Source organism: Pelodiscus sinensis, chromosome 28 (genome assembly GCF_052426305.1).
Source record: "Pelodiscus sinensis isolate ZL-2025 chromosome 28, ASM5242630v1, whole genome shotgun sequence".
In the NCBI taxonomy this organism is placed as follows: Eukaryota; Metazoa; Chordata; order Testudines; family Trionychidae; genus Pelodiscus; species Pelodiscus sinensis.
In genome coordinates, this window is record NC_143079.1 from 11,898,400 (window position 1) to 11,911,495 (window position 13,096).

The window sequence follows — 13,096 nt, forward strand, 5'->3', positions numbered from 1 at the left end:
TCAGATCCCTATGTCCACGTGTCCTTCCTGCACATGAGCCAGCGCACACGGACCCTGCCTGCCACCCTGAGCCCCAGCTGGGACCAGACCCTGGTCTTCCACCACCTGCTGATCTACGGAGACCCCCAGGCCACCCGGCAGGACCCGCCGCTGGTGGTGCTGGAGCTGTTTGACCAGGACGTGATCGTAAGTGCAGGCTCCTGGGCAGGAACGGAGGAGCCGGGGCTGGGGCCTCGCGTGATCTGGTCACATCTCCCCTTTGCACTAGGACAAGGATGACTTCCTGGGCAGGAGCATTTGCCCCCCACTGGCCTGTCTGGAGCTGGGCTGCAGGCTGCCCCCCCGCCTCCAGTGGCATCCGATCACCAGGCAGCAGAAGGACGCGGGCGAGCTCTTGGCGGCCTTTGAGCTGCTGCTGGAGACCGAGGTAGGGGGGCTATTCGAGGGGGGACCCGCCCAGGACAAGAGACAAGCCCCCCCCGTCTCTCTCCCCAGCACTGGCTGTAGTAAAGAACATCGGAACGGCCAGAGTGCGTCAGACCAAAGGTCCAGCCAGCCCAGTGCCCTGTCTGCCCACAGTGGCCAGTGCCAGGTGCCCCAGAGGGAGTGAACTGAACAGGTAATGATCAAGCGATCTCTCTCCTGCCATCCATCTCCACCCTGTGACACACAGAGGCTGGGGATACCATTCCTCACCCAGCCTGGCTAATAGCCATAATGGACTTAACCTCCATGAATGTATCTAGTTCTCTTTTAAACCCTGTTATAGCCCTAGCCTTCACAGCCTCCTCCGGCAAGGAGTTCCACAGGTTGACTGTGCGCTGTGTGAAGAAGAACTTCCTTGTATTTGTTTTAAACCTGCTGCCCATTAGTTCCATTTGGTGGCCCCTAGTTCTTATATTATGGGAACAAGTAAATAACTTTTCCTTATTCACTTTCTCCGCACCAGTCATGACTTTATAAACCTCAGTCATATCCCCCCTTAGTCTCCTCTTTTCCAAGCTGAAAAGTCCCAGTCTCTTTAATCTCTCCTCGTATGGGACCCGTTCCAAACCCCTCATCATTTTAGTTGCCCTTCTCTGAACCTTTTCTAATGCCAGTATATCTTTGAGATGAGGAGACCACATCTGTATGCAGTATTGAAGATGTGGGCGTACCATGGATTTATATAAGGGCAATAAGATATTCTCCGTCTTATTCTCTATCCCTTTTTTAATGATTCCTGTTTGCTTTTTTGACTGCCACTACACACTGCTTGGATGTCTTCAGAAAACTATCCACGATGACTCCAAGATCTCTTTCCTGATTAGTTGTAGCTAAATTAGCCCCCATCATATTGTATGTATAGTTGGGGTTATTTTTTCCAATGTGCATTACTTTACATTTAGCTACATTCAATTTCATTTGCCATTTTGTTGCCCAATCACTTAGTTTTGTGAGATCTTTTTGAAGTTCTTCACAGTCTGCTTTGGTCTTAACTATCTTGAGCAGTTTAGTATCGTCTGTAAACTGCCACCTCACTGTTTACCCCTTTCTCCAGATCATTTATGAATAAGTTGAATAGGATTGGTCCCAGGACTGACCCTTGGGGTACACCACTAGTTACCCCTCTCCATTCTGAAAATTTACCATTTATTCCTACCCTTTGTTTCCTGTCTTTTAACCAGTTCTCAATCCATGAAAGGACCTTCCCTCTTATCCCATGATAACTTAATTTACATAAGAGCCTTTGGTGAGGGACCTTGTCAAAGGCTTTCTGGAAATCTAAGTATACTATATCTACTGGATCCCCCTTGTCCACATGTTTGTTGACCCCTTCAAAGAACGCTAAGGGTATGTCTACACTACAGCACTAATTCGAACTAACTTAGTTTGAATTAGTTAATTCAAACTAAGCTAATTCAAATTAGCGCATCTAGACCTAAAAACTAGTTTGAATTAGCGTTTTGCTAATTCGAACTAGCATGTCCACACCGAGTGGACCCTGAACCGAGGTTAAGGCTGGCCGGATGCAGTGCCGGCAGGGCATCAGATTAGGATTTAGAGCGTGGAGATGCTGTCTCAGGCTAGCTGAGGGCTGTGCTTAAAGGGACCCGACCCCCACCCCGGACAGACAGTTCTCAGGGGTTCCCCGCTTGCAAAGCAGTCCTGGCTTGGAGTGCCCTGAGTGCCCACACTGGGCACATCACAGCACTCGGCCATCAGCCCAGCTGCACTTGCCACAGGCTGCCATCTGGGGGAGGGGGTCAATCGGGGGGGGCCGCAGGAGAGCTTCCACCCCGAGGAGCCCACAGAGCCACCCCAGTCCTCCCCATCGGGGTCTCGTGCCCCATTCCTCCCTCACCTCCTTCCACTTACCCCTTCCCTAGCCCCCCTTCCTGATGTACAAAATAAAGGACACGTGTATTCAAAAATAGAAACTCTCTTTATTGAACAAAACTCGGGGAGACTGGGAAAAGGAGGTAGGAGAGGGGAAGAGAGAGGATGGGAGAGGAGAGGGCAACTAAAATGATCAGGGGTTTCGAACGGGTCCCATATGAAGAGAGGCTAAAGAGACTGGGACTTCTCAGCTTAGAAAAGAGGAGACTGAGGGGGGATATGATAGAGGTCTATAAAATCATGAGTGGGGTGAAGAGGGTGCATAAAGAAAAGTTATTCGTTAGTTCCCATAATATAAGGACTAAAGGACACCAAATGAAATGAATGGGCAGCAGGCTTCAAACTAACAACAGAAAGTTCTTCTTCACAAAGCAAATAGTCAACCTGTGGAACTCCTTGCTGTAGGAGGCTGTGAAGGCTAGAACTATAACAGAGTTTAAAGAGAAGTGAGATAAAGTCATGGAGGTTGGGTCCATGGAATGGTATTAGCCAGGGGGTAGGAATGGTGTCCCTGGCCTCTGTTTGTGGAAGGCTGGAGAGGGATGGCACGAGACAAATGGTTTGGTCACTGTCTTCGGTCCATCCCCTCCAGGGTCCCTAGTGTTGGCCACTGTCGGCAGACAGGCTACTGGGCTAGATGGACCTTTGGTCTGACCCAGTACGGCCATTCTAAGCTCAGGGCTCAGGGTCGGGGGTCTCACTGGACCACCTTGATTTTCATGCAAACCTGCTCCTGGGTGGCCAGGCTGGCAGCTCTCCTGCCCTAGACGGCCACTTTCCTGTGCCTAGTGCGGAGGTCGTGGATGAGGTCCACGATGTCCGCACTAGACCAGATGGGCGCCCGCCTCTTGCGGACCTGGGCAGGCTCCCGGGAGCCACCAGCCTGGTCCCGGGAAGAGGGGGAGGGCTGGGTGACAGCAGGTGGCTGGCTCGAGCCATGCCAGGTGCAGGGTCTGCTGGCTGGGTGCTGGCAGGCTTGCACCTGGCACGGGCACCGTAGCCAGCCCGTGCCCCTTTAAGGGCTCCGGGGCCGGGAGGGGGGCAGACGAGTTTCCCTGGTGTTGGCCAGAGTGGCCACCAGGGCAAGCTGGGGAGGGCTAGCCTCCCACTAGTTCGAATTAAGTGGCCACACAGCCCTTAATTCGAACTACTTAATTCGAACTAGGCGTTAGTCCTCGTAGAATGAGGTTTACCTAGTTCGAACTAAGTTCAAACTAGCGGAGCGCTAGTCTAGCGCCTATCAAAGTTAATTCGAACTAATGTCTGTTAGTTCGAATGAACTTTGTAGTGTAGACAGACCCTAAGAGATTAGTAAGACAGGACTTCCCTTTACAGAAACCATGTTGACTTTTGCCCAACAAATTATGTTCTTCTACGTGTACAAGAGACGAGCCCCGGCCCCCCACCTCTCTCCCCAGCAATGGGTGCAGTACAAGAGGCAGGCCCCCTAATCTCCCCAGTACCCTGTGACCAACGAGGCTACCACATCTCTGGAGACAACCGGTCTCCGTGGCCACCCAGGGTAGGACAGGAGGGGCTGGCTCACTGTCCGGCCGGTGTCAGGAAAACGTCCCACCTCGACGGGGAGCTGGGCGGTGGCGCAGGGTCCCTGGGAAGCGGTGGAATCCCCAGTCCTGTTGAAGAGCAGGTTGGGCAAATACCGGGCCGGGCGGGGCTGGGACTGCTTCATCCTGCCCCGGCACTGGGCCAGGCGAGGTCCCATGGGACTGGCACAGTCACATGCTCCTCATGGCGAGGGTCTCAGGAGAGTCCCCCTTCCCCCAAAGGCTGAGACGGCTGCACTCCCGGAATGGCAAGGAACCGGGACGGAACCCCCAGCCCATGTAGGAGGGTGTCACTGGGCCATCGGCCACGAGGGAGGAAGCCACGGGAATCACTCTTGGCTGCCAGTCCTGGTCCTTCCCCAGCACAAATCCTCTGTCCATTCTGTGCGAAGAAACGGCCTTAGCACAGCCAAGCCGGAGCATCACACGGCGTCCTTGCCCCCCCTCCCAGGACGGTGCCCCCGGCCGCCTTCCTGTCCCCCCCTGGAAGAACGGGGTCTACACCATCCCTGCCGGCATCCGGCCCACGCTGCGGCTGATGGCCATCGAGGTGCGTGACGGCCAGGGCCCTGCTCACGTGGACGGCTTATCTGGGGGGAGGGCGCGTTGCACTGCACGGCCACTGCCACGGGGCTGGTGAGCTGGGTCTCTGTCCCGTGGGCAGCTCCAGCCAGCAGGCACCGCGAGGCAGCAGGAGTGGAGCTGGGAGCTCTCATGGACGGCTGGAGGCAGAGCTACGAAGTGGCACATCCCGACCTGACCACGTGGGCAGAGCAGCTCTGGGCAGGGCAGTCGCGGCGCAGGGAGTCCCTGGGCAGAGGCTGGCCCTGGATCAGCACACAGGGCAGAGCCCACGGCCCCAGTGCCTCGCGGGTGCCTTCCTTCCCCAGGAGCCGGGCGAGTGCTCAGCCCGGGGGCCGGTCGCCCTCCCGTCGAGTCACCGTGGAGTGAGAGTCTGGCGGGACGGGCACGGGCACTTTCCCCCAGAGCCTGCTTCTCCCCTGGCCAACGCCAGCCCCGACAGCCGCTCTTCTGGCACCAGCCTCGTCCCCATCCCCGGCACAGACCCAGGCTGCAGCGGCCCCGGCTGGCCAGGCTCCCAGCTGCTTTCTGAGCGTTCTGAGCCGAAGGGTCCCACCAGAACCACACGGGCAGGCCCCGTTGCCCCTCCCTCGTGTGGCCCTGCCGTGGCACAGCACTGCCCTCTTCCTGCCCCAGATCCTGGCCTGGGGCCTGCGGGGCCTGCGGAGCTACCAGCTGGTGAGCGTCATGTCGCCGAGCCTGGCGGTAGAGTGCGGCGGAGAGTCTGTCCAGACGGCGCCCATCAGAGACCCCCAGCAGAACCCCAACTTCCCCATCAGCGTCTTCCTCATGCGAGTGGTGAGCTCCAGCCACGCCCCCGACCTGCCTGGGTCCCGCCGGCCCACCCCGCCCCAGCCCCAGGGCCGGACAGTGCTCCCTGGCTCAGGCCCCGCTTGCCACCCCGCAGCACCTGCCCGTGGAGGAGGATTTCGCGCCTCCCATTGAGCTGAAGGTCGTGGACAACCGGGAGTTTGGGTACAAGCCAGTCGTGGGCCAGGCCAGCGTGAGATCCCTGCGCCAGTACCTGTGCGAGCCCTCGGCTGAGGGGCAGCTCCCCCGCCTGCCCGCCCCAGGTCAGAGTCCCGCTCAGCAGCCCCAGGACCCCGGGGACACCAGCTTTCTCCCACTGCTGCCTGGGACCTCCGGGTCGCTCCCAGCCAGCCTCTCTCCTGTGGCTCTACAGTGCCGAGCCCCACGGGCCCCAGCCCTGAGCTTTGCCAGCTCGGTGCCAGCCCGGTGCCCGCGTGATGCCCACATGGTGCCCACGTGCTATAGCGCAGGAATGCTGCAGGGCCCCTCAGTCGTGCCCCACAGCCCCGGCATTAGGTGTATCCCCAGTGAGCCCGGCACACAGCACAGCTGGGACCCGCAGCCTCTGCTACTCCAGCCGTGGGGCGCCCCGCAGCATTGCCAGAGGCTCTTGTTCCCAGGCTGCAGCCCCCCGACCCAGCTGCCGGTGCCCCTCCCTCCGAGCCTGGAGCAGCCTGAGAGCCAACCTCTGGCTGCCGTGGGCCGCGCCTTGCACCCGTTCAGCGTGGGCTACTGTGGCTCAGGGCGGGATCACCCCAAGCCACACTGGCCCTTCACACGCGCCCAGCTCGCCCCTGGCCTCCAGAGCGGTACGGCCCTGGTCCAGTTCCCACAGGGCCCGTCAGGATCCCTCTCTCCTCTTCCTCATTTGCATTCGAGGGCTAATTCTGGGAGGTGAAGGCCAGCTGGGCCCCGCGGGGTCGTGGAGTGTCTGACCTGCAAGCCACGCCCAGGCTATTTGCCATGGTGCCATTAATCCCACGTCTCTTCTCTCTCCTCTCCCCGCCCGGCGCAGTGACTCCCAAGGGGAAGCTCGCAAAGGTGAGTGCGACTTTCCCGCAGCCCGGAGCCAGCTGCCCCTCCTGCCACGGTGCACTGCTTTGCGCTTGCACAGAGCCTGCGTTTAACTGGCCAGGGGCTCTGCCCAGCGAGCCCTAGGAGAGCGGATCAGCTTGGACTAGTGCAGGGGGCAGACGTCAGGTGATGGGGCTCTACCCAGCTCTGCCACAGACTCGCAGTGAACCCTTGGAGCAGCCACTCCATGCTCTGTGCCTCGGTTTCCCCACTGGGTGCCCTGCCTCCTGGCTGGGGTTCATGAATTAATTCTTGTCAAGCCCTGAGAGCCACTTGCTCAGAAAGGGGGGCTGCCCATGTGCAAGTCTGGCCAGATCGATTGTAACCGATTGGTGAAATTCCCAGATCCAAAGCTTTGTGAGCAGGAAAACAATGTCGGCCTCACAAGTGCAAATGAACCAAGTGAATCTCCGGGAATCCAAGTCACAGCGTCTCAGGCAGCACGTGCCTGGCGTTGCCAGCTGGGCCTTGCGGTGACGAGCAGCCCAGAACCCCCTCGGCCAGGGACAGAGCTGCAGCATCCCCGGCGGGCTCAGGGCTCAGCGCCGGGAGGGCTCGAGGGTCAGCGCTGGGAGGGCCTGGGCCGGGGTCAGGGGTCAGCACTGGGAGGTCAGGGGTCAGTGCCGGGAGGGCCTGGGCCGGGGTCAGGGGTCAGCGCTGGGAGGTCAGGGGTCAGTGCCGGGAGGGCCTGGGTCGGGCTCGGGGGTCAGCGCCGGGAGGGCTCGGGGGTCAGAGCCAGGAGGGCCTGGGCCGGGCTCGGGGGTCTGCACCAGGAGGGCTCGGGGGTCAGCGCCAGGAGGGCCCGGCCCGGGGTCAGGGGTCAGCACCGGGAGGGCCGGGGTCAGGGGTCAGTGCTGGGAGGGCCTGGGCCAGGCTCAGGGGTCAGCACCAGGAGGTCTCGGGGGTCAGCGCCGGGAGGGCCGGGGTCAGGGGTCAGCGCCGGGAGGGCGTGGGCCGGGCTCAGGGGTCAGGACCGGGAGGGCCGGGGTCAGGGGTCAGCTCCCAGCCGGCCTCTCCCTCAGCGTGATGAGAACGACGGGCACAAGTGTTGCGTGAGCAGCCTGTGTTCCCCAGGAGTCTCCGGGGGTCTCTGGGGGACCCACCACTGGCCTCTCCCTGCCTTGTGTAGCATTAGCACCGGGTGGGAAGGTGGCTCCCGGAGGGGCGGGGGAAATGCAGCTGCCCAAAGCGGAGTCCGAGCCCGAAGCCTGGCCCAGGCCTTGCTGAGTCACGTGCTGGCCCTGCCGGGGGGCGGGGACCCCACCCAGAATAGGCTGCTTGAAACCCAGATCCTGGCGGCCACGTCCCGGCTTCAGCTGCAGAACGAGCCCGGCCCCGCCAATAGGCCCGTCCCCCTCGGCTGGTCCCAGCGGTCCCCATGACACCTCACATGACCCGGCTGGAACCAAAGCGCCACACGCACCCAGAATCCCCCTCCCCTATTGTACACTCCTCCCCTCGCCCCTGCAGATGCTGGACAGGATGGCGGCCGAGTCCTGGCTTCGGGCACCACCGAGAGCAGAGAAGGTGGGTTTGGCAGAGGGGTCGGAAGGGTAATGGCTCTTGGGGGAGTCCCCACTGCCTAGCATGGCTCATGCTGCTCCCCCTCCCTTTGCGCCCCAGGAGGAGGAGGAGGAGGAGGAGCAAGGCGACTGGTGGACCAAGTTCTACGCTGCCACCGGGGAGCTGGCAAAGAGCAGAGGCGACCTGCAGACAGGCCTGGGCCACCTGAAGGTGGGTGCCCGGCTGCAGCCACACGCGGGCACAGCTGGGCTGGGAGTTGCAAAGAGGCATCTCCCCTCTGCTGGGGATGATGACCACCCTGGGCCAGGTGGAACAGGCCTGTGGCTCCCCTCAGACCGATGGGCGAGGGGCCGGGCCTCTCTCTGGCCCAGGAGCTGTGAGGGAAACCAGCTGAGCTTTTCCGGACTGGCTGTAAGGAGTTTCCCTCCCTCGCTAGACCCCAGGATAGTCACAGAGGAGAGGTTGTGATGCTGTCAGCCAGGCAGGCCTTGGCGCACACTCTCTGCCCAGACTCATACGTTGCCTTCAGACAGCTGCCATGCTCCACCCCAGAAGCAGCTGCATGTCTGTGGTGGGTGAAGTGGTTTAGGCACCAGCCATTCCCTAGAACAAGCAGCAATGGGCTTAAACTGCAGCAAGGGAGGTTGAGGTTGGACATTAGGAAAAAGTTCCTGCCTGTCAGGGTGGTCAGACACTGGAATAAATTGCCAGGGAGGTTGTGGAATCCCCATCTGTGGAGATATTTAAGAGTGGGTTAGATAAATGTCTCTCAGGGATGGTCTAGCCAGTATTTGGTCCTGCCATGAGGGCAGGGGGCTGGACGCGATGACGCTCGAGGTCCCTTCCAGTCCTAGTGCTCTAGGATCCTATGATGCCCAGGCCGCTAAGCTGAGCACTCAAAGCATGTATGAAACGGTGACCGATCTGTGGTCTGTGCTGCTCCCCGGGGAGAACGTGGCGCCCTGCTGGAGAAGGGCAGCTAACGTGTGTCGAACGAAGGGCGCCTGGCGAGCCTGCTCCCTGGCAACGCTCCAGGATCTGCCCCTGGGTGCTTCACCCTCAGGGCACGTCCAGTCCCACCCCGCGCTGAGCCTGGCACTCCCTGGCAGGTCTATAGCTGTGAGCTGGAGGCCGTGCCGGAGTTCCAGGGCCTGCAGGATTTCTGCCAGACCTTCAAGCTGTACCGGGGCCGGGTGCGGGAGGAGGCCAGCGAAGACCCCCTGGTGGTTGGGGAATTCAAGGTGAGACCCAGGTGCCAGGAGTTTGTGGATTTCATTGCCAGGCTGACAGGGTGCCTCAGCCCGGTCCTTCCACCACAGCTCCGCAGCCTTCCCCCAGCACCGTGTGCGCTGTCTACAGAGTGCTCCCAGACCCTGTCACCCACAGCCAGGCATGCCCCTGTTAGCCCTGCCCTCTGACCGCAGCCAGCAGCAGCGCACCCGGCCCCTGCCTGCCCTGCCCTCGGAGCACAGTCGTGCAAGTTGCCCTGTTTCCAACAGGGACTGGCTTCCAGATGCCTGGGGGACAACACTCCGCTGGTGCAGTATCTGAACAGCTAGAAGTCATGTAGCTTGGTTTGTTTGCAGGGATCCTTCCAGATCTACCCCCTGCCGGAGGACCCCAGCTCCCCAGCACCACCACGCCAATTCCAGCAGCTGCCCGAGAGCCATCCCCAGAAGTGTCTGGTCCGGGTTTACATCGTCCGGGCCTTTAACCTCCCGCCCAAGGACAGGAACGGCCTGGTACTGGCACCCAGTGCCCATGTCTTCCCACCCACCTTGCACAGTGACCCCGACGGGCAGCGCATTCCCCAGCACGCAGCTGTCTGGTGTGTTGTCCTGCACTGGCACCCAGTGAGCCACCAAGCCCAGAGCTGCCGGCGCAGGACAACAGTAGATCTCCAGTTTCATTACAACCGAGTCCAGGCCCTGCCAATCGTTCCAGGCCCCGAGTAGCCTGCTGGGCGCTGGCGTCTGGCGAGGGGCGGGTCTCCGAGCCGGCGGGAACACCTGCACGGCTGTTTGGTGCCAGAGCCCGAGCCTGTAGCCCCGGCCCCCCCAGACGTGCTGCTGTGGGTGGCCCCTGAGGCCCTGACACACCCCAGGCCCACTTTGGAGGCACCTGGCAGGCCCCAAGTGGCATAGTCCCCCTGGCGTCAGGGCACTGCCAGCGGTTGTGCCGGTTCCCTGCCCGGTGTGCGATAACACCAGCTTGTGCTCGGCACAGGGCCTTGGCCCGCCCGGGCGCCCTTTCCAGCTCCTCGGCCAGACCCAGGTCCTGGCTGTGTCCAGCCCGGTACGTGGCACTCAGGGGATGCTTGTCGCTGCCTCCTGCAGTGCGACCCCTACGTCAGGGTCACCCTGGGCACGAAGAAGCTGGGGGACAGAGACCAGTATTTGCCCAACACTTTAGAGCCCGTCTTCGGCAGGTAAGTCCAGCCTGCAGCTCGGGCCTGAGCCTGCCCCTCTCCGGCAGCCCTGCGGAGGGAATGGGTCCGAACCCTGGGGCTGGGAGCCTGCCCGGGAGTGGACAGGACAGGCAGGCACAGCCATTCCAGCTCTCGGTGCCTGTTTGCAGAGGCAGCAGGGCGACATAATCAGCCTCCCTCAGCTGGAGCCATGAAATGGACAAGAGTGTCAGTTTCAGGGCTGGTTGGGGCCCTCTTCCGAAATGGGGGGTGGGGTCCAGCTGTGAGCCCCGGCAGTGCTGACAGCTGGAGCCATGGAGCCCCCCACCCCACACAGGGAGAAGAGAGCTGGCCGGGGCTGGGAGCTTGGCACCAAACGGAGAGCCTGGGTCTCACTCCCCGGCAGGTCAGTGCACGTGCCCTGGGGTGCACCACCAGCCGGAGGGCCGTGTAGCCAGGCAACACGCATAGTTACTGCAGTGTCTGTAAGACAGCCGCACATAGGCCAGTGCAGGGTGGCCAGAGCCCGGCGGCTGGGTGTATCTACACTGCACAGTGACCCGGCCGCGCAGCCGGGATCAGAGCCGGAGCCTGCGGCTTGGGGCTGCTCAGGGCATGAGCAATGGTCCTGCAGCCACGCCCTGGAACTCAGCCCCCGCTCCCACCCAGGGGCATGTCTGCATGTCAGCAGGTGCCTCCCAGGTCTGCAGCCCCAGGCTCTGGGATTCGCTGCTGCCGGTGCATTTTGCAGTGTAGACCAGGGGTGGGCAATAATTTTTGACGGGGGCCACACCAAGATTTTGGAAAGTGGCCGAGGGCCTCGCTCTTCCGTGATATTAATGGAGGCGGTGCGGGGTCTGAGATGCAGCAGGGAGTTTGGGGTAAGGGAGGGAGTTTGGGTGAAGGAGGCAGTTGTGACCCAGGGCAGGGGGCTGGGGTGCAGGGGGTTGGAATGTGATCTAGGGCAGGAGGGGTTGTGATCCGGGGCAGAGGACTGGGGTGCCAGCTCTGGGAGGGGCTATGGGTGCAGAAGGGTGGCAGAGGGTTTGGGTATGTTGAGTGGGGGTCAGAGGGCGGGGGAAGGGAGGGGCTGGGGTGCCACAGGCAGGCTCTGGCCAGGAGACTTACCAGCCCAGCCTGCCTGCAGAGCTAAATGCTTGCAGAGCTTAAGACGTTTTTCAGCCAATCAGCCTGCCTGCCCTGTGCTGCCCTTGGCCTGTACAGGCTGCAGGGCCATGTGCTTGTGTGACGAAGTGAGCCGGAGATGGGGGGGCGTGGTGCTTCATGTGCTGCCTGTTATTCAAACAGGCAGCTCCCATTGGCCAGTTTCTGGCCAGAAACCGGCCAATGGGATTGTGCTGGGCAGGGGCAGAGCCTGAAGCCTTCCCCCCACCCCTCCAGGCTCACGGTTTTGAAAGAGAAACGGCCTGGCAGCCACTTTTCGGAGCGGCCTGCGGGGCTGCAAGGAGCCTGCCTGAGGCTCCCCACTGCACCACAGCCCGGACCAGGGGCTTGGTGGCCGCATGTGGCCTGCGGGCCGTATTTTGCCCAGGGCTGGCAGAGCTGCATCCTGTGAGCTCAGCGCTTCCCCGGACACCTGACTCCGGTCTCCTGCTGGGGCCTGGCAGGGAGCTCCCCCCCTCCCCCCCCCCACTGGGCTCTGCGCGCTAGAGCGTGTCCAGGACCCCAGCTTCCATCCAGCTGAGCTCTGCCCCCTCCCCATGCTCAGTGCAGGAATCCGGACCCCGCTGCCCCTCCGCACCCTGCCCAGCCCAGCTGCCCTGTGCCAGCATGCGGAGCAGCGGGCCCTTGGCGTTGTGCCCCTGGCTTGTGGGGGGGCAGAGGCTGCAGGGCCCCTGCCTGGCCTGGCCCTGCAGAGCTGAAGCGTCCGATGGAGCCGCAAGCCAGTCTCCCCCTGCCAGGCGCTCGCTGTGCTGGGACCCTCTCCGGGCCCTGGGGCAGGAGGGGCTGGGGACAGAGCCCTCCGGCTGCAGAGTCTCTCCCTTCCTTTGCCCCCCCCCCGCCCCCGGCCAGGCTGTTTGAGCTCCGCTGCACCATCCCGCTGGAGAAGGACTTGCAGATCTCACTCTTCGACTACGACCTGGTCCTGCCTGACCAGAAGATCGGGAGCACCAGCATCGACCTGGAGAACCGGCTCCTCTCCCGCTTCCGGGCCCACTGCGGGCTGCCCCAGTCCTACTGCATGTGAGTGCCCCGCCCCCCCCCCCCCCCCCCCGCTGAGCCAGTGGGGCTGGGGGGCAGGGGCAGCGCCACCCCCCTCCAGTGGGTGCCCAGGCTCAGGAGCCAGGCACGGGACCCCAGGAGATGGATGGGAAATGCAGGCTCCTGGGTCTGCCCAGCGGGACATGGGCCCCGTCCGATCGGGGCACCGGGGCTAGACACAGGCTGGCCCTGCTGCAGGAGCGAGGGACCCCAGTGCTGGCAGGGGGCAGAGCCCCGGATGGGGAGAGAGCTGGGGACCAGCATTGGGTGCCTAGGAGGGAGACAATCGATGGTGCAGGGGCAGACCAGTCCCAGCCTCACCTCCACTGGGGTCACCCCGAGAAGAGCACAGGACACCAGCCAGAGACTGGGGAGCTGCTCCCAGAAATGTCACTGCCCTGCTGGGCTCCCTTGGGCTAGTCCTGCCCTCTGGGCCTCAGTTTCCCCTCTGGGGACCAGTGTCCAGCCCTGGAAAGCTCTCTGCATCTAGGCATGAAACAGCCCCCGAATCCCTGCCCCCACCTCCACAGCC

At 62.0% G+C, this 13,096-nt stretch overlaps 1 protein-coding gene across 2 annotated transcripts in view; it reads left to right on the plus strand.

Annotated features, from left to right (window-relative positions):
• Positions 1-13,096, plus strand: part of FER1L5 (fer-1 like family member 5) — a 63,643-nt gene that overhangs the window by 38,292 nt on the left and 12,255 nt on the right. The window contains exons 33-44 of one of the 2 annotated variants that reach the window (XM_089773884.1): positions 5-186; positions 269-427; positions 4,396-4,494; positions 5,163-5,324; positions 5,434-5,599; positions 6,352-6,377; positions 7,881-7,937; positions 8,034-8,144; positions 9,044-9,175; positions 9,521-9,676; positions 10,271-10,362; positions 12,376-12,546. In XM_089773884.1, the coding sequence (XP_089630010.1) occupies positions 5-186; positions 269-427; positions 4,396-4,494; positions 5,163-5,324; positions 5,434-5,599; positions 6,352-6,377; positions 7,881-7,937; positions 8,034-8,144; positions 9,044-9,175; positions 9,521-9,676; positions 10,271-10,362; positions 12,376-12,546 (1,513 nt within the window). The remainder of the gene's footprint in view (positions 1-4; positions 187-268; positions 428-4,395; positions 4,495-5,162; positions 5,325-5,433; positions 5,600-6,351; positions 6,378-7,880; positions 7,938-8,033; positions 8,145-9,043; positions 9,176-9,520; positions 9,677-10,270; positions 10,363-12,375; positions 12,547-13,096) is intronic. The other variant, XM_089773885.1, reaches the window with a different exon arrangement.